The sequence below is a fragment of the Triplophysa dalaica genome, chromosome 9, assembly GCF_015846415.1.
Source record: "Triplophysa dalaica isolate WHDGS20190420 chromosome 9, ASM1584641v1, whole genome shotgun sequence".
Lineage (NCBI taxonomy): Eukaryota > Metazoa > Chordata > Actinopteri > Cypriniformes > Nemacheilidae > Triplophysa > Triplophysa dalaica.
In genome coordinates, this window is record NC_079550.1 from 21,810,950 (window position 1) to 21,837,459 (window position 26,510).

At 37.8% G+C, this 26,510-nt stretch overlaps 1 protein-coding gene across 1 annotated transcript in view; it reads right to left on the minus strand.

The window, feature by feature from the left end:
• The window catches only part of dscamb (Down syndrome cell adhesion molecule b), a 109,208-nt gene extending 82,956 nt beyond the window's left edge, over positions 1 to 26,252 (minus strand). Inside the window, exons 1-3 of the mRNA XM_056756345.1 lie at positions 25,578 to 26,252; positions 8,530 to 8,847; positions 7,321 to 7,467 (exon numbers count right to left, since the gene is read on the minus strand). Coding sequence (XP_056612323.1) covers positions 7,321 to 7,467; positions 8,530 to 8,847; positions 25,578 to 25,620 — 508 coding nt within the window. The 5' untranslated portion in view covers positions 25,621 to 26,252. The remainder of the gene's footprint in view (positions 1 to 7,320; positions 7,468 to 8,529; positions 8,848 to 25,577) is intronic.
• Positions 26,253 to 26,510: the final 258 nt, after the last annotated feature.

Here is a 26,510-nt window from a genome sequence, read left to right on the forward strand (position 1 = left end):
GTCCTAGTATTTTTCAACCTCACTAGATATGTCACGAAAAAATATTTCATATGGTTAAAAAATAGCCTTTTTCTGACATGCACATCTTCTTGATATATAATATTGTATGGCATAAACCTTAACAGGTTGAATAAACTCAAAGAATCGGAGTTCATCTGTTGCATTAACTAATTAAGACTTTCATTCATAACATTGGTGTAATGAAGTTTATATTTGAGTGCGTTCAGCATGCAGTACCTAGATTTTACATCAAATGTTAGTACTTCTTTCCCTTTATGATTTTAACTAAACATGTTTTTATGCTCTAAACATCCGGCAATGAAACATGGTGTTTTTGACTTTGGCCGAATAACCAAAACAGAAACACCTTTGTGCCTTTTTTATATACCAAACCAACATTGTTGAGGTTAGATTTCCAGCCGCAGAGCACATAAAATACAGTGAAAATGTAAATCTAACCAGACGAAAAAAAACGTCTCTTTCTCTCAACAGGTAGTGGTTCAGCTTTTGTTGAAATCATTAACTTTGTATTGGCACCTACTGTATAATTGCTCCTATATGACACTTTGGATAAAAGCAATAAATGACTTAATGTAAATGTAAATGTTTATTGCAAGCGTCAAGATTTTTACACACTACAATTATGAAATAAAATTGGCAAAAATAATTGTGTTGCATTAAACAAGATCCCCAAAACACCCAATGCATTATTAATGTCATGTTTGGCATTGTGTGCTCCGAATCCCTCTAAAGCTCTCTATTATTTTTTGATGTTTTCGATGCCTGTTTATCTTAAGATCATTTTTATGGTATAAGCAAAGCATAAAAGTAATCAAACGTAATTGGAAAGAAACATTATTTTTGCATTTCCCCTATGCTAGTTTATTTCTACGCAGCAATGACACGCTTAATCTATGACAAAGCATGTAGGTTCACTGTTCATTCGTCCAACATATCTACAATTATAAATCACAGGCATTTTATCAAGCTGTGAGGTTATAAAATAAATGGGACTTGTTATCCAGCGAGGAATGGCGTGAGGAGGATTAAAGCAGGACGTTCCTTTCATTCAGGAGAGAGAAGAGACATTCACACCGCACACTGCATAGAACATGCTGTACACACAAAGAGAAAAGACAGAGCGAGAGAGAGAGAGAGAGAGAGAGAGAGAGACTACATTTATCTCTCTCCTCTAGCTTCAGCCTGGGAGCTTGACACTTCACCATCACCAACTTAATCTGCAGGTTTGGGAGAGAAGAAAGGTGTGTGGGTTTGTTCTTATGAGAATGCATCTGTAGGCTCGCAGCAGGTCCAGTCTCACTCACTCAAACATGGCGCTGGCTTTTCAACATGTCTGACCGCCCCTCGGCTCTTGATATTGTCTATATGGTCTACGGCTCAATGCAACAATATTACGCATTTTATTTTGGACCACACGTTTCAATCTCTGACGTTGATATAATAGGGATGTATCATGATCAAAATCTCGCTCTATGGTAATACCTAGGCATCCTCTTTTCTTTATTCTCTAATCATAACTCGTTGCTCAGAGGTATGAGTTATAGTATGAGATGGGTCAAATGACCTAAAATCCCTTTTATAAAATAAAATGCCGAAGGTCACATCTATAATTTTTTCTTACATTCTCTATGTTAGGCCCGGTTGACCTTTCGTTTCAAACTGTCATGTGACCACCATAATATTGACATATCGATAATATTGTTACATCCATATAACTATGTTCATATGAATATAGTTAAGCAAGCATCACTCTTGCTATTTATGGAGTTTAGGGCTTGACCTTTAAACAAACGTTATTAAAGTTATTAAAAATAATACATCAGATTCAAATATCCATGTGAAATCTCTCTTCAAATTTGTAAAGCATTCGTTTTATTTTTAGTGCATGATTTTTCATAGTCAGATAAGTGCCATTTTCAGGATTGTCACATCCATAACGCTACATATTCCTCATAAATGGACACATGAAAATTAATATAAAGTAATTATTTTATCTTCTATAAAGAGACATCCCTTCTTCATTCATTGGGTATTATTGCTTCAGGATTGGTCATTTTATTTTACAGAAATCCTACAAAGTTTATCGTCTCCCAAAAAACACGTCCTTTTTTGTCACACGTTTATTTCCCTTTTTTAAAATATATATTTTTTTCAAGACTGACATTTTTTGATGTTTAGACTATCAACAAGGGTTCAGTAAACTATAAAAAGATGGTTCAATATAATCGTAACATTTTAATTCTTTGAGAGTCACGCTGGAATTGCTCAGATGTAAAAAAACTATTGCACTCTTTTAACTATGCAAACAGTTCCTGACCAATAAAATCTCAAACGTTTGAACGTTTTTCATTTGGTATATTGCTGTGGCCAAAATGATCATCAGCCATCCCGAAAGATCCACTTACAGCGCTGATGCATTTTTAAATGTAAACCTTCAATATTTACAGCAAAGTCCCATTAGAATCGCACCATTAAATAAGTAATGTGCATGTGGTTGAGATTCTCCCTCTAACTGTGCTGGGAGGGAAAGTGAATTGAGCTTAATGGTTTGACAAATGTCAGTGAATGTCAGCCATAAGAGAGACACTTTTCCAGCTATGAAGCAAAATGTAATGAGAGAAGCCACAGGCAAAGCACGGTGAAAAATGACACAGCGACCGAAGTTTAACACAAAAGCAACAAGCGGGTTACTGAGCTCTCGCTTTCTGATCAACCTATTCAAATAGCCAGATTGAAACAAAGGGTAATACCTTATTTTACAGTGCCCTCCTTACACATATTACATGCATTTACTATAGTATTTAGTGTCAATTTAGCATATTTCATGTGATTAACCCCAAACCACACCCACAGTAAGTACATGTTGTTAAATATTATTACTCAGTACTTCGATTTATACATACACTGTAACACAAGACACTCAAAATAAAGTGTAACCAAAAGCTGTAAAGGGATGTTCACATTATAAGGATAAAAAAGTTTTTAAATATTGTAAAAAAAAGGTTATAAAATTGTTCGATAAACGATAAAGGTAAAGAGAACAATTTTCTTGGAATAACTTTCAGAAAAAAAATTCGGCTGATGAACAATAAAACATATTGTCAAACAGTTTCTGGCGGATAACACACGACTATTGGTGATCGCAACTCAGGTTTCATGTCTGAATTAAAACCTGTAGTGGTCGGAAAGCGGAATGTAGATGAGCAGGTCATCTACATTCATTTTAGTCTTTGGGAACACTGCAGCGCGCAGACTTAAAGGGGTCATAGGACACGGGTTAAACGAATATTATCGTTTGTTTTACATGTAATGTAATGTGTATATACGATTTGAAGTAAAAAAACGTCGTATTTTCCACATGTCGTGCATGTTTGTATCTCCTATTTGCAGATTTTTTTACAAAGCTCATGGCCCTGAAAAGCGAGGTGTGCTTAGTGATTGGTCGAATACTGCAAACGTGTGACGGAAATGTAACACCTCTTACCATATTTGACACATTAGGATCCTAAGCAATTGTACTGAGAGGTACACTTTCATTTTTGCAATTTCACATGTCTAATACATGCATGGGCAACTAATGACCCACCAAAGAAAAACACATATTCACGTCATATGACCCCTTTAAAATAAACATAACCTTATATTTATCATATAAATGGTGTGGACACAAATATAGTTACAGTTAGTTATTGTTACAGTTATCATTATAATGTGATGTATTCATCGTCATATACACCAGAACACGCGTATTATTGAATTAAATAGACAATTTTGATTTCATGTCTGTAGCATCCACATGCCTGATCGTATCTAAAACTAGATCAAATGGGTGAGCAAACAGACAAAAGGCCCGTTCATTGACCAGGAGACAAAAGAAAAGCGTCCTTTTCCCTTTCCAGCATCAATATTCAGCAGCCAAGCCACTGAAATGCACACAAGGTGCATTAGGACCTGTTCCGTGCCCGGAACGTTCAAAGAAGACACGCTCACAAACACACACACACGTGGCCCTTTCACCTGCGTTGCCTTTCATCTCTTTATTAGAGCTGTCAATTGTATATCAAAAGGCAGGAGGGGACGGATGCGCGGCCATGCATTTGAAAGCGCACGCAGAAAGGTCCGTTTTAAAATGCATGACAGGTTAATGGTAAGTTAGAGTATCATTAGTCCCCGTTCATTCACATTTAAAACAGGCCCTCGCTTCAAATGACTAGGGAGCAGTTTTTATTTTGAGAGGTAATTCATATTGTAATTATATTTTCAATCACAGTTCATTAATTAAGACGAGTCCCGCTCTGTAATCATGCATTTCATCTTCTCTGTGATTTGCGGGACAATCTCTAGCGTCAGGGAGAATTATAGGGTCGCGTGTCCACTTTCAACACGGATTTGGACGAGGGACAAAAGATCCATATGTCAGTAATTCCTGATCTGCCATTTTTACAGAAACGATTGCTAAGGGGTTTTGATCCTAACAGTTGTCATGACGAAGAACATCAATTTTATAGTCTTACGTGCAACTGGCCGTCTCAAACAAATATTTAGCCTAATGTTAGTGATTTTAAAGTCAAAACGACTTGTACTTTTTGGTTGACTCCAAAAGGTACAAGCAGTTTTACTGAAATATTAAAAAGATTTATTAATGATACAATGATTATCATATGAAGGTCACTTTGGAAACAGGACAAATAAAGGTTCAGAATTCTTAGAAAGTTCAATTCCAGTGACACTTTGTGTGCATTTGTGGTCAAGTTAAACAGGGTTTCACTGAAATATAACGGTATGATTTCAACATATATACAGTAAATGCAACATTTTCACCACAGAATTATTAATAATTTGAGATGTGGCGATTCTCCATTCGTTCGGAGATAAACAAGTGCGAAAGTCCTGTTGTGATGCATGTACGCCGTAGGATAATGTCAAATTAAATAAACTTGTGAGTGTGAAAGGGCCGTAAGTGCTCATAATTGAAGAAACATCCAATTACACATCTGCAGCCCAAAATCAGGGAAATGGCGTGAAAAAGGCTGCTGGGACCAATGACTCAGATGGCTCAAAAGACGTTAAGCACATTTGGAGTGGTGGAGGCTTATGGTTTTAGTGAACAGTAAAATGCTTTGGTAAAACTCTTATTTAACTCTTATAATGTCACATATTTGAAATAGAAACAAGACATTTACAGTAATAAGAAAATATCGGGCAAGAACTGACTGGTGAAAATTTGGTATCTGATCGTTGTCTTAAGCCCATTGCACATAGAATCTGAAATTTGCATTCGAAATTTCTGCACGTTAAATAATAAATACGACCTCACGTTGTGTCAAACATATTGACACACTGGCTCCGATATGTTCATTGGTAAAAAAAAATGATTTCCTGCGTTTTCCGCATCCGTGGCAAGGATTTTGAAAGGTGTTTTGACAATTCTGAGAAACGGTACAAACGCATGCCAAATACGAAAAAACGCATACGAACATTTCAGACTATATGTGCAAAGACCTTTACAGTAATATGTATTTTGTCCCTGTAACAAATCTAAATATACAAAAAGACAACATTTACTTTGAAACAGAATATGTAGACTTTGTTTTTCTATGTTTACTTGTATATGGCAAAAACCTCCTTCAATTTTGTTCGTTTTGAGCTTATACCAAGAAAAATCTATTTGTCAATTTTCTACAAAATTTTACTGATATCAAATCCATTCAGTTCAAATGTATTTCTATAGATCACAATTTTGCATTGCAATTACACAAAATGCTTGGTATTATTTCAATTTTTCATATTAAATCACATTGAATTTAAGACTTCATTACATTCTTTGTCTAAAACAATGCCAAAATTTGGGTACCGTATAAGTGAACAGTATTTTCCTGCCGCGGTTTCCAAAATGGAGAAAGTTCTTACATTTTGAAGGATAGTTTTGTGTAGAAACATCTAATAATAAAGATTTAAAGATTACATGTTGACTGACAACATAACAACATATATCAACTTAGACCAGATGAGCAACAAAGAGAGAAATTACCGAAAGCCACAGCAAAGCCATCCAAACATTTCGATTTTGCAATAAGATCTCATTTTTTGGATGGTTTGAAACACATGTTAAGGTTGACCAACCATCATAACCTTCACAAAATGATTAGGGCTCTTGAAGGTCATTTTTTCTTCATTGACCATAGAAACATACAACAAAAACTCACCAAAACCTGGTGCAAAAAAAGAGAATAAGACGTAAACTGCACAGAAATCTCATTGTATATTTCATAAAGCCCACAGCAAGTCTTCAGTTTGAGCCAGTAAGCATTCAGGCGTGCTTTTGAGGTCCTTCGTCATTAAATATGTAGGGAGGGATGAGCGTAAGATAGGTCTAATGCTTCTGACATTTCGCACACGGTCCGATATTGGCATGTGCCGTGACCACATCAAAATGTATCTGTCGAAATAAGACTATTCAGACGCTAATTCTTACATAAAGGAGGAGACATAGACACAAGTATGAAGAACATCATGCATAGTACCCCATATCTCACAGCTAGCCAATTATGACTGGACGGTTACCATAGAGATGTCGTCAGAGGAAATAACTGGTGATGTACATTGATTGGTGAGAGAATGGATTTTTCAAAGCTCAGTAAAAGCATCAGAGCAAGGTGTGGCCGTCTGTCATGGTCAGATTCTTTGCTGATGCAAGGTGTACCGTATACACTACAAGACTTTTGCTCAGATTTTGCCCAGATTTTCAGTCTGGACTTGTTGTAGAAAGTATTGTGCCAGTTTGCAGATTTTGAGAGTAAGTGTGATTCTATCTGAAACTATCAGAAAGTCTGCAAGTGTGAGATGTCTTGTTCAGATTTTAAAAGTCTTGTAGTTTATTTCAGCCATTATGGCTCTCCGTCACTGTGTGAATTTATTTGTGCTAACTTTACATTAGAAGCAGGACACTTTTTGTCTACCTGAAGCAGAAGCCACGCATTAACTTGAGATAGAAACGAATCTGGCAGAGTATGTCTGCCTTTAAAGAGATTATACAAAATATTAAGAGAAGCACCCATTTGGAGGCAGTGCCAGACTTAGTGACAAAGTTCAATGCAAAGTTCAATGTAAGTTTATTAAATTATTAGGCATCCCTTACTTCCAGCCATTTTCTTTTGAAAATCTTTACCCAAGCACACCAAAAGCTTGTGGTTTCCATGCACACTTTACTGGAGTAACCGTCCATCACATCCAGATAGTGAACTTTTCTGCCAACTTGCACAAAGTATCGTCAACATTTGTTAGACATCTGAGCCCTACCTGAGACAAGTGAGACTGTGTCTTTTTCCCATGATACAACACTGACGTAGTCCTCTACTGAGGCCGGGATAATGCACTTGAAGACCGCCGTATTCCCTCGCATGACTCTCTGATCAGCCACGCGAACTGTGTACGGCTCCCGGAATACTGCAGCACAGAGGAAACCGAGTTAGAATGGCTTTACATTATCGTAAAAAAATCACAGTAATATTTATCGATATTTTGGGCTTTGAGCGCAGCCCTTAAAAAAAGACAATTCTGTCATCATTTACTCACATTCGAGTTGTTCTAAATCTGTATATATTCCTTTGTTCTGATGAACATAGAGAGATATTTGGAAGAATGTTTATAACCGGAGTTTCCACCATTGACTCACATAGTAGGAAAATTACTTTATCAGGTTTTTTTTGTTCCACCTACTATGTGAATCAATGGGGGGGAAATCTGTCTGGTTACAAGCATTCTTCCAAATATCTTTCTCTGTGTTCATCAGAACAAAACAATTGATACAGATTTGGAACAACTGGAAGGTGAGTAAATAATTTCGATCCCTTTAATGTTCAATGTAAGTTACATCACTATTTCTGTTATTTACATTTAACTAAACCTCTGGGCCATTTACTGGTTGAAGTTGATGACTGCTATGTAAAATAAAATGCTAGTCCACGTTGGCCCAGAAAAAAACTGACCCAAATTCCAGCATTGTCTTTTCCACACCTGAGTGACCTGAGCGAAAATTCATTAATATTTCAGTGTTTTTCATCTGTCTATCATAGAGCTGTCACCTCAGCACATCTCTGCGAACACTTTTAAGAACTGTGCTGTAGGTCATTTACTGTAAAACAACTGCGGCACACAGATTGTATAGTTCTTAAAGGAACGGTTCACCTGAGAATAAGTTATCTTAAATAATATCCTGGCTCTTCCAAGCTTTGTAAAGCAACCAAAAAAAAAAATTAATAAAAAAATTAATAAATGTCTTGTGATGTGAAACAATTAGTTTGCGAAAAAACGAAACAATTCATATTAATAGTTTACACTACATATTCATGTAAACTGAGACCCTGGCAAAGTGGCACCTCAAACCTCAATGGTTCATGTGTGTTTTATGACTAGTCCTAATCTGCGACAGATTTGAGCCCCCAAAGCTAGGTACATCGTAAATTGTGTGTTCATCAATAGTTGCATGTTTTGCATGAGACGACTGACCGGCCTTAATGTGGAGATCTTGACTCCTGATCTTTCCTGAAGGGTTTTCAGCTGTGCAGTAGTATGTATTGTCATTGATTAGGTTACTAAAGCTGGACGGCAGAAAGCCGTAGATCTGCAGCGTGCCGTTGGGGTGCACATGGCGGATGCCTGGGACATCGTAGATCTCCTCCCCAGTGGCGAGGTACCAGCGCAGCGTGGCGGGGGGCACAGCCGCGGCAGGACACGGCACCAGTGCCCCTGTGGTGCTGGAGAACACTACCTCTTGCAAAGATGCATTGACAAAATATAAGCTGGAACGTATATCTTCACCGAAAACTGTAAAGGAGAACATAGAACAAGAGTTAGTTAGTAAACATCTTAATAGTTTATTTTAGTCATTTTCAAGGTTGGTCACAGGATTTGGCAGTCACACCTCTCCTCTATAATATTTAAAAACAAATCCTATCTATGTGAATCATTAAACTCGCTGAATAAGACCACGTCCGAGCTATCTATGGAGTCTCCTTATATGGGTGAAACTGTTAGTGATGCTAATTAACAAGAGCTTTGCTCAACTTCATACAGTGCCCCTCAGACCGATCTGCAAGAAAGAAAAAGTCAAGTGCCGACTGTTCTGTATACTTTTGATGCTCGTGTGGTTGCATGACGTCAATGATCACTCTCAGCGGCGCCGTATGAAGTCCAACAAGCCCGAAGGTGCATGTCGTTTCAGCAAGCGTTGGACAATGAAGCATCCTCTCGAAAAGAGGGGTGCAGTGACCCATTATCATTTAAAGAGACATGTGAAACGGGTCGCTGTGAACAGAGCTGTCTTTGACAAGGGTTTTACACAACCATTGAGGAATTTTTATCAAAGTTTGTCACTGAGATTTCATGAAGACCCTAAAGAATCATAAACTGGGTTATTTTCAACCCATCGTTCGGTCCAAAAAGGACGAACCCAACCGCTGGGTACAATTGACCCAAATAATGTTGATATTTGACCCAACAATGGATTTAAAAAACTGCGTTTGGGTTGAAACAACCCAGCAAAGGTTAATTTTTAACCGATTATGAACCTGATAATGCTTTTTTAGTCATTTTCAAACTTGACAGCTGGCTTGCTTACTTTCTTTTGGTTTAAACGAAAAATGACCAAAAATACAACTTGTATTTGAAAAAGACGATCCTACAAAGTTTATTTGAATTTTATTCTCCACACTTGATCTTTTCCTGGTTAATTTTCAGACATGTGTATCTCAATAAGGTGCTATGCATTTGATCTGCTTGATGACTAATGGCAGACGATGAGGTTTGTTTGGGACAACAATATTTGTACAGTTCTGTTAAGTTAGTGGATACAAACCTACTTATGTTTATTGTATTAAGAGTGTTTAAAGAGGTTTAGTTATCACATACGAGATTTCCTAATCCCCTCCACATGACATGCCCCCTTCTGTCTCGTACCATACCTCTTAACCAAAGTATTGTTTCATTTTAGTATTACGGTCAATAGTGCAACTACAACAGCGAGGGTCTCCCAAAAACGAAAAAAAAAAAAACTTTTCTTTTTATGTAAACAGATATTTGAATCTTCCATCCCTGTTTAAGGGTATGATATCTCAAACTATTAGGCGCAGAACAACTGAACTATACAATTAAATGATAAATTTATGGTGAATTCAAATACAGACACGTAGTGGTCAACAATCTTAAGAATAATCTTAATTCCTTTGTTCATTTAACGACTCACAGGTGTCGTGCCCATGCAATGATGACACTCGTCTTATCTCTTTGCCATAGAGTCTAACTGAGCTCCGATCTCCGTTTGGCAGTAAATGGCTCACCAGTGACAGCTGGCAGCGTCTCCCCTCGGGACGAAACATTTTAGCACTTCATAAATTTCTAACAAGGTTTCAAATCGCAGCACTTTCAACCTTTTCTGAGGTTCAGTGGCTTTTACTTACAAAGCAGAAGATGCTCAAAGAAGAAACGGCATGTTCATAAACACATGTGCGCCCACATGCTCAGATATATCACTGCTGTAACTGGCACGCTCGATAAACAAACACAGACGAACAAACAAACAAAACCCACGAACAACCGCTCCTAATGGTGATAATCTTTACTGTGGCGATCTGAGGCATATGGTATCATTCATCAAGTGGCACGCTGAAGCAGCCATCTGTTAAAATATCTTGTTTTGCCAGCGAGAGGCTTGGCGAAGCGTTCGGTCTGATATTAAAGAGCGTGCAAACATTCTGCCGTTTAAGCAAGAAGGATTTTCTCGCTCGCTCTGTTGTAAAGCGAAAGCAATCATTGTCAATTTTCATTTCAAGTGGAATGACGGAGTATTTCTGCTAACTAACGCATGTGATTCAACATTAATCAGCTGGCACTTTATGAATTCATGGGGGTATGCCGGTTTAAAGACAAACATTCGGGCCTCGGGCGCTAGCATAAGGATCCGGTGATCTAGGGTCCATTTAAATTACATGCGAGTCCATGAAAAATGAATCGATTCTAATTAAGACGATCATTTTCCAAAGAGAACGCTGCGTGTTATCCAGAAAGCTGGGATTCACCTTCAAAACGAACATTCGGCCATTTAATCCCCCTCTTGTCATTTCAAAACTGTATGACTTTCTTTCATCCGAAGAACACAAAAGAAAATATTTTGAAGAATGTTGTCAAGAGCCCTCCATTCGCTCGCATTGGTTACAATAGAAGTTAATGGGGTGGCGTGCTGTTTCAAAATATCTTAATTTGCAGATTCTCAGAAGAAATAAAGTCATACAGGTTTGTAATGACATGAGGGCGTACTGTAAATGACTGTAAATGATTCTGTAAATGACGACAGAATTTTCATTTTGAAGGTAAACTACTTCTTTAAAAGCAAAAAAACTGCAATCTGAAACATTTGCCTCTCTATCACCATCTCTGTTTAAAACATGATATGTACTGGTCTTTACGAGGGTCTAAGTCTCATAAACATTTTCCACAAAATCAAACCTGACGAATAAAACCATTACGAATCAGGGTGAGGTCAATTGTGTACTTCACCAAAAATTGATTTGAGGTTTTTTTTAAACAAACAGATCGAAAACAAACCTATGCACATTTCAAACAATACCTTTCTTGAGTTGACACCAATAAATTTGAAATATAATTTTGTATTACAAAACTCTCAGTCTCAGCTAAAAGTGTTGCCCTTTTTAAGGTTTAGTCTATTTGATTGCCAGGACCAAATAAAAATTTAACGGCGAAAGCTACGTTAATTTTTTCTATGGAAAGGTTACATGTCATCATTTACAATCCAACGGCCCTTTGATACTCAACAACCCAGAGGAAAAATTCCCAATTGTCATCATTTTTCAGCAGATGAACCGCAAAGACTTAAAAGTGACACTGTTCAATAATGTACTGTGTACATTCATAATTAACTCAGCTTTTTCACTCTCTTTGCGTAAAGCGAAGAAAAACCACCCTCTATTCAATATTAAACTGCTCTCTCTCTCATCTGAAGATCAAAATGTCACATTCATCTGGTCTTTCTTTTCTTTGGAATTGGAAAGGAAGAAAGTGTGATTGGGATGGCATTTGACTCTAATGCACTGGCCTTGCTTTGCCTGTAGGTCTTTAATGCCGTGTCACCTGAGGCGTGGATTCCACCTGACAGCTGACAAGAGCGCCCAACACCAAGCCAAGGTGACCTTAGAAGGGCGTTCAAAAGAAACAAAAACACTCATGCAGCTGGCATGAAAAACATAACTACACTCACGAACATACTCGAACGGTCAAGACAAAATATAACTTTAATGTGATTGGACGTGAATTTCCAACCTGATCTCACTGGAAACTGAACTATTTCACCAAGTGACGATTTTGTATGAATTCATACGATGTGAGAAAAGCTAAACATAACTTCACTGCGGCGAAAGCAGATCATCCAAACACGGATGTATGAATAAACAATTCATACAAATCAGCCACTTCGTAAAATAGTTGGGAATTGGCATTAGATTGCGATGAAATTATGTATAATGTTACCCCAGATTGCACAGGTATATTTGGGCAGTTCCACCCTTGTTGACATTTTGCGTTATGGATGTGACATATAAACGCCCAGAGAATGTACTTGTTGCCGATAACCTGAACCGTATTTTTATATTTAACTAAACCCTTCAGGATAGAGTCTAATTATCAGAAAAACATCCGTAAACGCACAAGTTTTCGTATTTTAAAAAGGGAAATACACATGCGTAATGAATGTGACAAAAAAGGACTTTCTGTGTATTAAAACGCACAAACCTGAAGCAATAATACCCAACAAGCGGAGAAGGGATGCCTCTTTAGAGAACATAAAACATTTTATTTTATTTACATTTTTATGTGTCCGTTCATGAGGAACATGTACAGTTATGGATGTGACCATCCTGAAAATTGCACATTTTTTCATTTAGGAGACGCTTTTATCCAAAACAAGTAAACAAGCTATTGGAACAACATAAGGACAACGAAAAGCTTAAGTGCAGTAAAAAAAAATTAAGGATAGAAAGAGTTGAAAAGAGAGAGAAGTCCGAAGTAATCGGTCAGGTGCTGTGTTTTCAGCTGATTCTTGGAAAATCCTGCACCAAACAAAAGGTTTCATATTGCAGAGAAACCCAATCATTATATCAGTACTGTACAAATCTTTGAAGAAAAAAAACTATTCCAACTTTTCATATTAACCTACGGTGAGAAATTGCCTGAGTGTCCAAAAATTGTTGATTTTTTTATGATAGGGCAAATATGTTGGGAAAATATTTTTGACAGGTTTTGTGTGTTTCATCAGTACACAATGGCATTCTTTACCTCTGGTGAGCATGTTGATGTGAGGAAGAAAGCAGAATTGGTCTAAAGGAATCTATGAGTTTGGCCATAGTGACAGCATGCTAAAGAGCCTTTGAGAGCGGCAGGAGATTAACTGCACGCCACTGGCAAAGACTGCCAATCAGAATCTAGTGGTCTAAGTGAATATCTACATTTAGTTAAAGGCCAAGATTTGCTAAATGTGTCAAAACAATTTACTGTAAAATTGACTAAAAGTATACTTTACATGGACAAATTTACAGGGCTTAAGAATACAACTACAATTTCGTCTCCATCTTGTAGTAATATTTCTCCATCTTGTAGTAATATTTTAAGCTCTTTACTTAATATCATTAGGATATTAAGTAAAGAGCATGTTGCATGAAGATATTTTATAAATTTCCTACCGTAAATGTATAAAAACTTCCTTTTTTTGAGTGGATGGCCTTCTGCAGTGCCTCAGATTAACAACTTCACAGGACATTTTCTCAATATTTAGATTTTGTTGCACCCTCAGATTCCAGCTTCGTAAACAGTTGTTGTTCCACCACATGGTGTCCTATCCTAACAAACCATATATCAATAGAAAGCTTATTTCTTCAGCTTTCAGATGATGTAAAAATCTCAATATCTAAAAATTGAGCCTTAAGACTGTTTTGAAAGCTCCCTGATACCAATTTGTGTGATCATTCCTCATATATACGCTGTATAACTTTGCCGTAATTTACTGTAGATTTAATGTTGAATTTTGTTTTAAGTATAAAAAAACCTAGTCTATATATTTTTCTTTCATAAAACAAGACTTAATATCTTGGGTCACTTTTCTTGTTTTGTAGATGCATCGTAATTTGAGAAGTTTTCAATATAGAAAAATGCTTAGGAATAATGTCAATTTTTGCAGTGTTGCTGTGCCAATGCCAGTCTCTTCTTGCTCATTTTGAATCTCAAAAGTGTTTTAATTTTTATTAAAGTCATTGAAAACAGAACTAATTGGAAAGTATATTAAGCAGTAATTAAATTCTACAGTATGTTCCTGGCAAACCTGCTTCAAAAACTACAGCAATTTTTTACAGTGTATCTACTGTATTTGACTATTCATGTGTTTATATATCATTGGTTTTTTGATAATAAGCTCAATGGGGTCATTTCTTGCATGTCAACTGGTAAAGCACATGCGTTAGCATCACAAAAGGTTGTGGGTTCGGTTCCGGGAAAACACATATGAATATAAATGTAGTTTAATGAAATTGCGATTGATTTTCTTATACAGTATTTTCATTTTGGTAGTTTAAAGTAAATTTACACACGCAGTGCGTGAGTCACTTTGGGGAAATCTAGTGATGGCATACTTGATAAACGGGTTAAAAACAGTCTGAAAACACAGCGTGTCAGATGTTTTCTTCAGTTAATGCCTTTGATTTTAATTGCTCGTGTCACTTAATCAGCGAGGGTCAGATTAAGGCTATTAGCAGGCATTATGTTACCAGCCAACGTACACGTAACTCACTTTATTAACTCATCAAAGCCCTTTATTTCCATTAGGGGGTTGCTATGTTTATTTTAAGCCCTGGATATGATACAGAGACAGACTCGTGTTAACTTATTAGCATTATACAGTAATAAAGGAAAAACAATGATGCATTTCATTAAAGACATACTGTATGCTGAACAATAGTAGCTTTAGAATGACCAGTCAATCACACACAAGAGCGTTTATCATGCTGAACAGTGTAATCGGGCATCTCAAACAGCTTTCAGGACCACTGATGCATTTTATCTGTGTAAAGGTGCAATCAATGCTGAGCAGCCCAAAGCATGTACACAAATTCATCTGTTCCCACATCATTTAAACATGAAAAATAAGGTTTTCTTTATTTTAACTTGCCTTTAATGTCTTAAGAAAATAATGTGCAAAAGACACCAAGAATCGTTCCAATAACCAGAGGTGCGTTTTGTGATGCTCCAGTCGTGGGTTTGAATCCCAGGAAACACTGATTATACTTAGATTTTTAATGTGACGCTTGAATATACTTGAAGTTTGAATAAAAGCATCTACACATTCCTCGCTGAGACCGGTGAAAGTGTAATTTATGGAGGACCAATTGACAGAAATGAAATATAATATGCTAACTATGTCTTCATAGGTGAATAAAGACCTTACATAATGAAGCGTTATGTTTTTATTACCTAAGAATGAGCTCTTTCTATCTTTATACACCCTTTATATTACCCAAACGTGCACTTAGCACGAAAGCAGATCGTATTGATTTACGATACATTTTGGCAATGAATGAATCAGGTTTAGATTGTTTTCTTGCTTTGGCCACCATCTTAGATTTATACACTTAGCTTGCGTCAGTGATAGGGCAAAAATAAAACATTCATTCGTGAAGAATACAGTACATTAGAAGAAAGCCTTTGTCTCCGAGACATTTTAACGAGCATCATCAGACAGTTTCTGACCAAACCTCAAGTATACGGTCCAGAAGCGCTTCATGTTTGATCCCCTACAACCGCTTGCCATGTCTGGTGGTATAGGGGCAGTGCCCTCTCAGTGCTGAACAGGATCATGGGATATCTGCTCCACAATGACAGGCTCTGTCACGGGCCCGGGGTAATTAAAGCTGCACTCAGCCCGCGGGGCACTGACGGGACGGGACGCGACAAGGTGCCAAAGGCGGCGACTGGGGACGGAGGACAAGGTAGTGGCGAGCGGGACAGGGTTTTTGCCACTGCGAGTATGCACTTCTCTCTTACAACCCCCAAAGGCTTTAGCACTCGCAGCACTTGCCAAATGACTGTCTCCCAATTTGCTTTCATGAATATTAAGCAGGACATGACAGACGAGAAAAAGCCCGCCGTCTGCTCGCCTGTGATATGTGCAGACAGATTGGCTCTCTGATGTCGGGGAAGGGTAAAGCGCGCGGAGTGCGGCCCTGCGGTGAGCCTCTGATTCCCGTTGTCATGTTTTAAATGGGCGAACGTGAGCGGCTCATTAAGAAGCGACTTGGCAGCGGGCTGAGATCGCGGAACAGGAGTGCTGTTGACTTTAATGTCTGAATTTGCCTAGCTGATGGCACGAACAAGGCTGTTAGTCAGGCAATTTCAATCTAAGCACTGTTTAGAAAAGCCTGCGAAATCTATTAAGGCAAGTCGCTTTGCAAAAGTAAAGCAAGATGATATTTATCAAGGCTACTGTCAGCTCAGATTTACAATCCGCACAGCACGTGGACTGACATCTTTTAATTTCAGGAATAATGACCATTTATGAAATTAATTGAAGCTCTTATTCTTATTCACTCTTTGCAAACAGATGACAGGCGGTCTTTAAGTTTTTCAGTTTTAATAATCTTGATAATATGAGCTGAGTATCAAAAGCTTCAATTATTTTTAGATTGAAGCCCAATTAGCTATGCCACGTCACATTAGTTTAGGTTACAAGAACTCTCAACCTTGATGGCGCAGCTACGGACCGACAGTCTGTTGTCTTATGCATATTACGTGCAGAATTTTAAAGCAAAAATGTGCTGAAATAAGAAGCAATTTCCATGAAGCGGATTTTACAAGGAGATCCGTTTTCAGATTTATTCTGTTAAAGGTAGGGTAGGCAATTTTAGAGAGGCGGGGCACATTGCTTTTATAAAACAGTTAAACCACATGCATAGCAAGGCCAAGAAACTCACAGTGATACTGAAGTCATGTAATGCAGTCAGCAGTTACAAATCAGGTATTTTATTATGGCTTAGAAAGTCGCTTAACCAGAATCAGAATCATGAACGTTTTCAAAAAAGGTTTTTAGGTGGTGATACCATACTAGTACTAATACCATAGTACAGAATGAATAACCAGAGAATTTCCAAGGTACCATGAAATCAAAAGTTCATCAGTGCACATGAATAGTTATGTGGTAAACAAATAAATAGTGCAAGTTAACCCCCATAACAATTTTTTTTTTATCCTTTCATTTATGAATGAATATACTATTCATTCATAAATGAAAGGATAAAATCGTTTCTACGCCCTTTATATTTCTAATCCGATGTTCAGTTTTACTTTGGTGCGAGAAACTTTGGTAGTACTTTATTGATTTAGATAAACGAAGAATCAACATCCTTAACACTTTCCTTGTTTGCGATTAGACACCACTGCATATGGAGAAAGTCTTTTTATATAGAAATACAACTTCATCTTTAATGTTAGTTGCATCCATGTTAAGATGACATTACCTACATTTGTTTGCCAGGTTTAAGTGCATATTTAATCTTGGCGTTCTCTAAATAAGCGTCTGTTTGTGGACAGATGGGTAGGGGACACAAAAGCACCTCAGTTTGAAGTCAAGACACCTCTGTTACATACAGAGAAGCCTCTATCTGAGAGCTCAAAGCAAAGACTATGAGGCCGGTGTCGAGATAGGCCATCCTGCCTTGACGGTTTATAATGATGCACAGCATCTTAACAAACAAGCATCCTGTCTTCATTAGAGCCAATGAGAGCCTCAACAAGAACCCTCATTGTGGCCAGCGCAACTCCGGATAGCTGCCTCTTTCCCCTCCTTGGCATGTAAAACTGTTCTGGGTTCAGTAAAAGACTTCCTCTGTGTTGTCTTCATCATGGTGCAGGTGTCTATTTCAATGGCATCTGCACACATCCGTCTATTTGAGCTTGCAGGCTGATGCCCAGCTCGGTTGGCCAAACATCGTGGTCCGCAACTCGATACACCTGTTCATTACTGGGGCTCGTATGAAACAATATCTTAGTATCTATATGACACAGATCGATGTTGAAATTGACTTCATTACATGTGTTATACCGATGAATGTACAATGGCATCTTTGTCAACGAATTAGCATCAGTTGCAATAGATTCAAAGACAGTTAGACAGAAAAAGGTGTCCAATTGCCTTCAATTCATCAATCATTTTTGTGTGCTATTTTGGGGTGAGGGTCCTTGGGCTACGTCGACGCTAATCAGACTACGCAGTGGTTTCTCTTCGTCCCAACTATCGTTGTCAAACGTTTTCCAAATGTAAGCACTTACGTTCCTTTACTGCGCAAGAGTAAATGAAAGACGCTCTGATATGCGTCATTCATTTAGACATTTATACATATATATAAAGTATATAAAACATTATGGCTCCTTTGAAGAAACACTACTTTAAGTATATAGAAACTGAACCCTAACTTTGAAAATGAAGTGGAGTCAGCTGTGATACGACATCATCCACTATCCTGCATTGGGCTATATGGGTAGACTGAATCACGTGCAGTAACATAGATGTTGTACGCATCTAATTTCACAGTCCAGACTATAACGTAAAAATGGTGATTTCAAATTTGGAGAGCGTTTTCAACTTGTTCTTGTTGACAAAAAAGGTTGTCTCAACGTGGATGGAAGATGGAAGCGTGTTCAAATGTTCCTTATTTAACAACGATTCAGAAAATAGTTTAAAAGTCTATGTAGGCCTATAAAATAAATCATATATGGCTGCTTGACACTAAAACTAAATTGTGTGTTTAGCTCTAACATCTTGGAATATACAGTATATATATATATCTGTTTGGTTGGCCGTTTTCTATCAAACTGGCATCGAACAATGTCTATAGTGAAACATAGTGATGACCCTAAAGTCACACGGGCTAAGTGAAATCATAATAAAACATACAAATGAGATTGTAGGAATTGACACGAATGAGCCACTGTGAAAGAGGTACGAATTCCTATCAGATTGCAATGATATATTTTTGTAAATTAAAAAAATATTGCATTTGTTAGATTGAAAGTCGTGCTGGATGACATGATAAAATGTGTGCTGAGTGACACGAAAGAAAGGCGAAATTGGTGTCTATGAACACGAATCAATAGGTTACATTACTTGACATTGTCACAAATTAACCTAAGACTGTTTTGTTACCAAAAATGCTGATAAAACTGTGGAGAATATTAGACGCAAGTATTTATTAATGACGTATATATTAATATAATTAACACCCTGTTTAGTATGTTAACCAGCATTTTTAACAAGATTTTGTAATTCTATACTGAAATAATGTCTTTCAAAAGCATCTTTGTCAAAGCTAGCCAAAGGGTGACCATACGTGCCAAATTGCGATTCCCAAAAGCCTCGTTAGGTTAGGCAACTATAATCGCAAATTCCGTCATTCCAGCATAGTTCAACGATTCAAGCGTTTCCACAAATAATCGTTCCAACGATCAATTGCAAGCAGCATCGCAAAGTTGCGTGGTTGGAACTAAAGGTCTAGAAGCATAGTTCCTTTTTATTGTGACATGTAGACTTACAAGCTTCATGCCTTTGCTTTGAGGAAACTAAGCAAGCACATGGAGTGCATTCTATATCCATCATTCGAAATATATACAAATTTAATTTTACATTTTTTACTTTGTTAAGAAAAAATAGTGCTCTAGGACCCTGGGGAATCCCTGGGCAGAGTGACGTAGGAGGAAACTTAAAAATAAATGAAATAACATGAAATAAAACAACAGATAACAAAAACAGGATAATGATGTATGCTATTTACAGCAAGAAATTTAAATTAATTCGATCTGAACGTATTTATTAGTAGACGTCACCTGTGTGCCGTCATCAACTAGATTGCTGAACCAACTTGGTTCAAACGACTGATCTCAGACAGAGTTAATACAGTTTCGGGAAAAAGTCGTAACTACATCGTTCATTTCCCCAATGATGCATCATACTGTAGTGGTTGTTTAGCGATTTATTTAGTTGTTCGGGAAACTTACCCCTGGCCAGGATTTAGAGGCTGCCTTTGTCCACCGCATACGTAGTTAAAAAGACATTATAAAATTAACATAACAATGACGTATAATCATTGTAGTTTCATACGTACCTTGACATAACTGATTCTTTTCTGAATCAATACCTGAAATAATAAACCTTGAGGTATTCTGTGGACAAACGTGGCCTACGGATGACGCATGGCACGTATGGTCACCCTACCATAGCACTGCAGCAGTCCATGAGTATACTGTAGATTGTGCAGAACCCCCCCGACCATATACAAACATACACACCCTTTATCTTTCTATTTAATAAATAAAGTTAAAAAAGGTATAACTTGAATTTTAGTTTCTAAATGCAAAACGTATATCAACGCCTGAATCGTTTTAAAGCAACAACAAAAAAACAACAAGTGTATTGATAGTACATGGACTGTTTTTGTACTAAATCCACATTTATTATCCGTCTGATGTATTTCACACTGCTGTAATGTCTTCTGAAAGATGATGCTTCCACATCCCCCCTCCCTCCTTGCATACTGCATACTCTTTCCATTTGAAGTTGACACGTTTTTGTCTCTCGGTGTAGCAAGGTGACAGGAGACCGCCGCTCCACACAACCAGCCAGTCAGCCGAGCGAGCAGACACAAATATATTCAGAGCATTTAGTAGCCTGGATTAATCGAATTATAATTTAATCATCTGATCAAACAGCAATTAGCATAATCACTTGTGGGGAACAGCTGATAGAGAGAGAGAGAGAGAGAGAGAGAGAGAGCAACAGATAATAAACCTCAGGCAACTGCCGCTCTAATGAGACATTTAACTGCTAAAACACACATCAAAAAGCAACATCTTCATGTTTGCTGGAGTCGAGACAGCTGTTATGAGCTGAAGGACAGCAATGCGCTTTATATGCACCCATTTGAAGAGAAAATCTTGCTTTCAGTTCCTCGAATGATTTAAAGCAAATGATTAAAAGAAAAACAAAACATTTATGGATTACAAGAAAAATAACCACACCTCAATATTACAGTTGCCACGATCGTGGTGGTATAGTAAATTAGTATGAGCCACAGAATAAAACCATTACAATCAACATATGGCGGGTCAACCATCTGTCAAAAGCAATTAAGTGATTAACGTGTCAATGATACTACAGTTTTCATTATCTGCGGAGGATGCACCATATGAATGGTATTAAAATGAATCAATGATAATGATTAACCCTTTATGACACGGGGCAGCCAAATATACCAGGCACCTCAGTCTTACGTATTTCGGTCTATGCTATGATCAAAAATATATCTCAACATTGAGATATAGGATATATCCTCTTAGGATAAATTAGATATCGCTCAGCCAGCCTGTACTTCTGCCTCGGTCTCATTTAAAAACAAAGCAATTTCGTGGACATACACATAGACGGGTGTTTAAAGTGTGACGCATGGCATTTTCCAGAAGGTATTGATGACAGATCCGTCTGGATGAAAGATATCACATTATCATCCATTCATGCATATGCAGCCTCCAGGTATAAAGAAACGAACCACATCATCTAAAACATTTGTTTATTTATTTAATGATGTACGTATTGTTCTTTACTATTTTATTATTAAATAAGTTATATACTAAGTTATATATTTTAGAAGGTAAATAACTGAAAACGGGTAGTTGCCTAATAAATCATACATGTGTATTTAGAAAACAAATTGTTAATATTACATTGCATTATTAATATTTATCTTTATCATAGAAAACAACATTAGAGAGATTTAACTTCGTTGTTAGTTTCTTTTCTAAATTTATGCTGTCACATCATAAAACAGATTTGGATATTAGTCTGTCAACGACCTTAATATATTTACAGTTAAGCTTAACGATTTTATTCCATGTTTAAAATAAAACGTTTATTCAATATTCATTGCACCGTTAAATATCCGTTTTGAATATTAAAATTATGATTAACTGTAGACGCAAGAGAAAAAAATCTGAGTTGATAGCTAGACACATTTTCTTTCAAGGTAATGATGAATATGAGGAAACTGCATTTTACTACTACCTTTAATTGTGTTTAATAAAAATAAATATTGAATTGTTTACAAACCCTCTAATTCTCATAAATGTTGATGTGTATTCAACAAAATTAAATCTTGAACTGCCTCCAGCTAAAACATAATAAATCATGTGAAGGACACACAGTTAAAGCAATTCATATCTACTGAATGAAATGCAGAAAATCGTGTTGCCCTCAAAATGACCTCTAAACAGGTTTTCTCCCATAACACAACTTTCACAATTTCTTCTGACGATAACAAACCAAACATCTCATTTTTCAGAAAAGATATCTTTATTCCATTCCGTGATGGAGCCGTTATCGATTTTATTTTGCCGGATTCTGCTTAAAGTTTAGTATTTATTCTGCATTATGTAATATCATCCGAAGGCAACCAGAAATCGGTTGCAAACATTAAAGTCAGTGGGTGGTTTGAGTCATTCGAAGTCTCATCTTCACGACAGTCGGTAGTTATGCCATAGACATAAAGCATCATTTTTTTTTACATTACATGCATGAATTGCTTCAGAAATGGCTAAATAACAGAACAACAGTTTAGGAGGAAAAATAAAAATAAAGTGTGCATTGCAATGGTTGGATTTGAATTTTGGCGGGTGGGGGTGGTGTACACTTACTCAACGTCTTTAAATAGGTAATAGAGGATTGGAGGGCACAGGTCTACCAAGACTATCTAACAAACTTGAACAGATGGGCCCCTAATCAGCACACTGCTTTAATTGCCCCCAATAGATTAACTCCCAGCAAACACGCGCTTCTCACGGCCAAGTGGAGTCAAACCATTTCTCCAGTTCCTCCTTTAGACTTCTCAACCCATTCTAGGGATGAAGTCCTTATTGCGGATCATATTGTTTTGATTACCTCATATCATTCTTTTAGGACATCAGTTCCTGTGTAATCTCCAGTAACAACATCACATGTTTTTATACAGGATTAAAACGGCTGAGATTATAATCCGTCGTGCCAGCATGGACGACAAGTGGCAGATTAGGACCTTGTGACAGTTTGAATTTAAATCAGGGTGCAAAACTGCTTTTCTATGCCGGTTTTATTTCCACGGTACAAATGATAATTGTCTTTGGTGCGGTGTTTTTTGATATCTGTATTCAGGCAAAAAGTTGAACCAGCAGAATTAAGAAAACATAACTGCTTGAATATTATGGACAGACACGAGTAAAAATAGACAAGATGCCAAAAGAGTGCATGCTCTTCTCGATACCTATTTAATCTACACTTTTGTTATATGTCAGGGGTCATGCAATCACCCAACGGCCTTATTTGATGAAACGCGCAACTATGGCTCTCATAATAGAGGTTTCCATAGTGACAGGCCAAGCAGCATGTGATGAACCTTGTAGAGCTTGAATTTTCCAGAATGCTCTCTGAAAAGAGAATAGAAACCATTTATAAAGGGAGCTTGTTTTCCTCACGCCGTAAACCGAAATCTTACCAATGCTTGCTGATATTCCGTACCAAATAACGAACAGGCCAACATCTGATTTACAAAGCACTCTTTTTTTCTTAAAAATACTTTTCTTGATTTTGTAAAGACGCATGCAAGGTACGAAAAAAAGGCAAGGGCACGGAGACGTAAATCTTGTGAGCGTCTCATTTGACTATCTGCTCAGCTGGGCCACTGATGGTGACTGATGAGTTCTCGCTGTTCTCTTATGAGTTTCAGCTGAGGCAGGGGTGGCGCAATTTCAATTCAAAGTTATTACAAAATACATCTCAATATTTTCTTTATTTAATATCAGCCCCAGGTGAGAAATACCTCGGAGAGCTCAAAGTGTGCCGCTCAGACAACAGAAGCAGGGGCACATTTATCTCCCTCCTCTGAAGAGGAGGATTATTTTCTGTTGTTTTCCGAGGGCGAGCTTTCGCAACAACCTTGCTGCCTCAAAATGACTGCCATTCAAAGCATCACATTGAGGACTCGTGCCAGCGTTTGCTCGAAAGCCTTTCTTATTTCTCTTTCGAGTACGGGTCTGTGCTTCTTCTTTGGCGTCGTGCCGTAACCTTCCTTCAATGTTATCTGCCTGTCTGCAATATTTCGTCGAGATCAGTCAATTTTCCTGCCTGCCTTCAATCTGTTTTTCTCAATCCTCCATGGCTCCCTCCTTACGTACACACCCTTCCATGTTTTCACCTACTGACCATCTCTCTAGCACGGCTGAATCACACCTTTATACTCTTGTGAAAAGATGTACGTTAAATAAGGGTGGAAAAGCTTATATGCTCAAGCTTGATACACAATCGGCCTAAAATTTTACATAAAAATGGATTTAAATTTCTCGCTGCACACACATGCATCCACGCAGGCGCAGTCCCTTCAGCACACACACACACACGGCTATTAAGGCGTTCTGTAGTATTTTTCTGCCTTGCATATGTCTTATGGACACCTTTTTAACTGTTTTTAATTTTTACACACCATTAATTGGTGCATACAACATGTGCAGTGTACAATACATTTATTTCCTGCAAGCTATTTAAAAACACCCAAGTAAGCCATATTTGTATTAAAAATATAAAAAAAATTCATGTATGAAAATGATTCCATAAGAAAATAATTAAATTATGTAAAATAAATGACTATTTCTTTTTTTCTCTGCTATCCACCGACTGCATGGGCTCAAGTGCACAACAGGGGCATCTTAGGAAAATGACTGAACGAAATAACTTCATTTGATGTGCAGAGCTGAATTGTTTTTATTTCATAATTGCACCGGTGCCTGAAACATATTGTAATGATTTCAAACCATATTAAATCAATAAAACACTATCTTTCTGTTTTTAATTGACTAAACTAAGCGTTGCATTTTTCAATTAAACAAATTATTGCTGCCCACAATTAAATTGCATTGACATGTAGCATGACAAAAAAGGCAGGGCGGAATACAGGCTGGTCTAACTAATAGAAAATGCGTCAGTCATTGTGGATATCCGAAATGAAAAAAAATTGAAATGAAAACTACGAATTGGAAAATTAAAACAGAGAAAGCATTGACGAGATGCGTCTGATACAGTCGTGTTGATGAAGCAGAGGTCACATTCATTAACATCTCCCCATGCGTAAAACAAACGACCAGAAACCTGTGCAATACCTGCTGGCGGCCCTCGTATGCGCACAGATCATTAAATAAAGCTTTCACAGTACACGGTGATTAGTTGACATCATCAATGTCATAATGTGACTAATAAGGCGTTTTAATAAATGATTAAAAAGAGAGAAAGTCTCACAGCATAGGTGGCCACCCATGACACCATTAAAAATTAATTTGCATACAGCTCTACTCACAGGACACCTTCCACCCCCCCCCCAAATATCGTGCTGAGGGTAAATGAAGTTTGAAAAGAGTGCGAAAAGAAAATTAAGACTTACCATTCAGGATGCTCTGGAGAAAGAGAAATGCCAATATCCACATGCCCCGCTCCGTTCAATCCCCAAGCTAGATTTTCCTCTTTTCACTCCGCACACTTTGCTCACTGCTTTTTCCTGATCCCCGACTCGGAATGCCAACGGTTAGGTTAAAACAAAAAGCAGTCCAGCCGTCCTGTGCCAATGACTTGCGAGTATCTCCACCGTGCGTATTATTCGTGCGCTTTTGCGCCCGGTCGTTGCGCATGAAAAATGTGCGGCCGTTCTGGTGTGATTGTCCTGGTTAAAGCTCGGATGCTATCCGGATGCCGCTGTGCTTCAGGGGGGATGCTGGGTGCAGGTGCGATGCTGAGTCAGGAGCGTCTTTCATCAGAGCAGGTGGTGGTGCGGAGGAAAAAGAAAACTTTCGAAACCAAAAACAATGGTGCCGCACGAACGTCTCACTTGAACCAAGGGGAACCAAGTATTTTCAAAAAAAGGGAGGAAAAGGAACTAAACAGGGAAGAGTAAATCATAGATGTTTTATTAGAAGTGGGGACGGAAAGAAAGTCCGGAGAAGCTGAAGCGGCAGGAATTAAGGTGAGATCCCACAGTCAGACCATCTTCTTGAGCACCTCTCGCCGTCCAGCAGGCTGCAAGCGGGCGCATCTTCCTCCTGCGTGGCGCTTTAATCGCATTGGTTCGTGTGCTGCTAACCCTCTCTGCCTTAGAGCATTAGAGAATAACCCTCTCTCTCTCTCTCTCTCTCTCTCTCTCTCTTTCTCTCCCCTGCCTCCAAAGCCCGACTCACTGCTCACTGCCTTAAAGGAGCCGATGCGCTCCTCTGATGCCTGATGAGTAAGGACACACCTATTAGGTGCGCACTTACTAAAACAATTTTACCTTCCAAACCTTGCATTTTACAACATTAATGTGGACTTTAAAGACAATTTATGG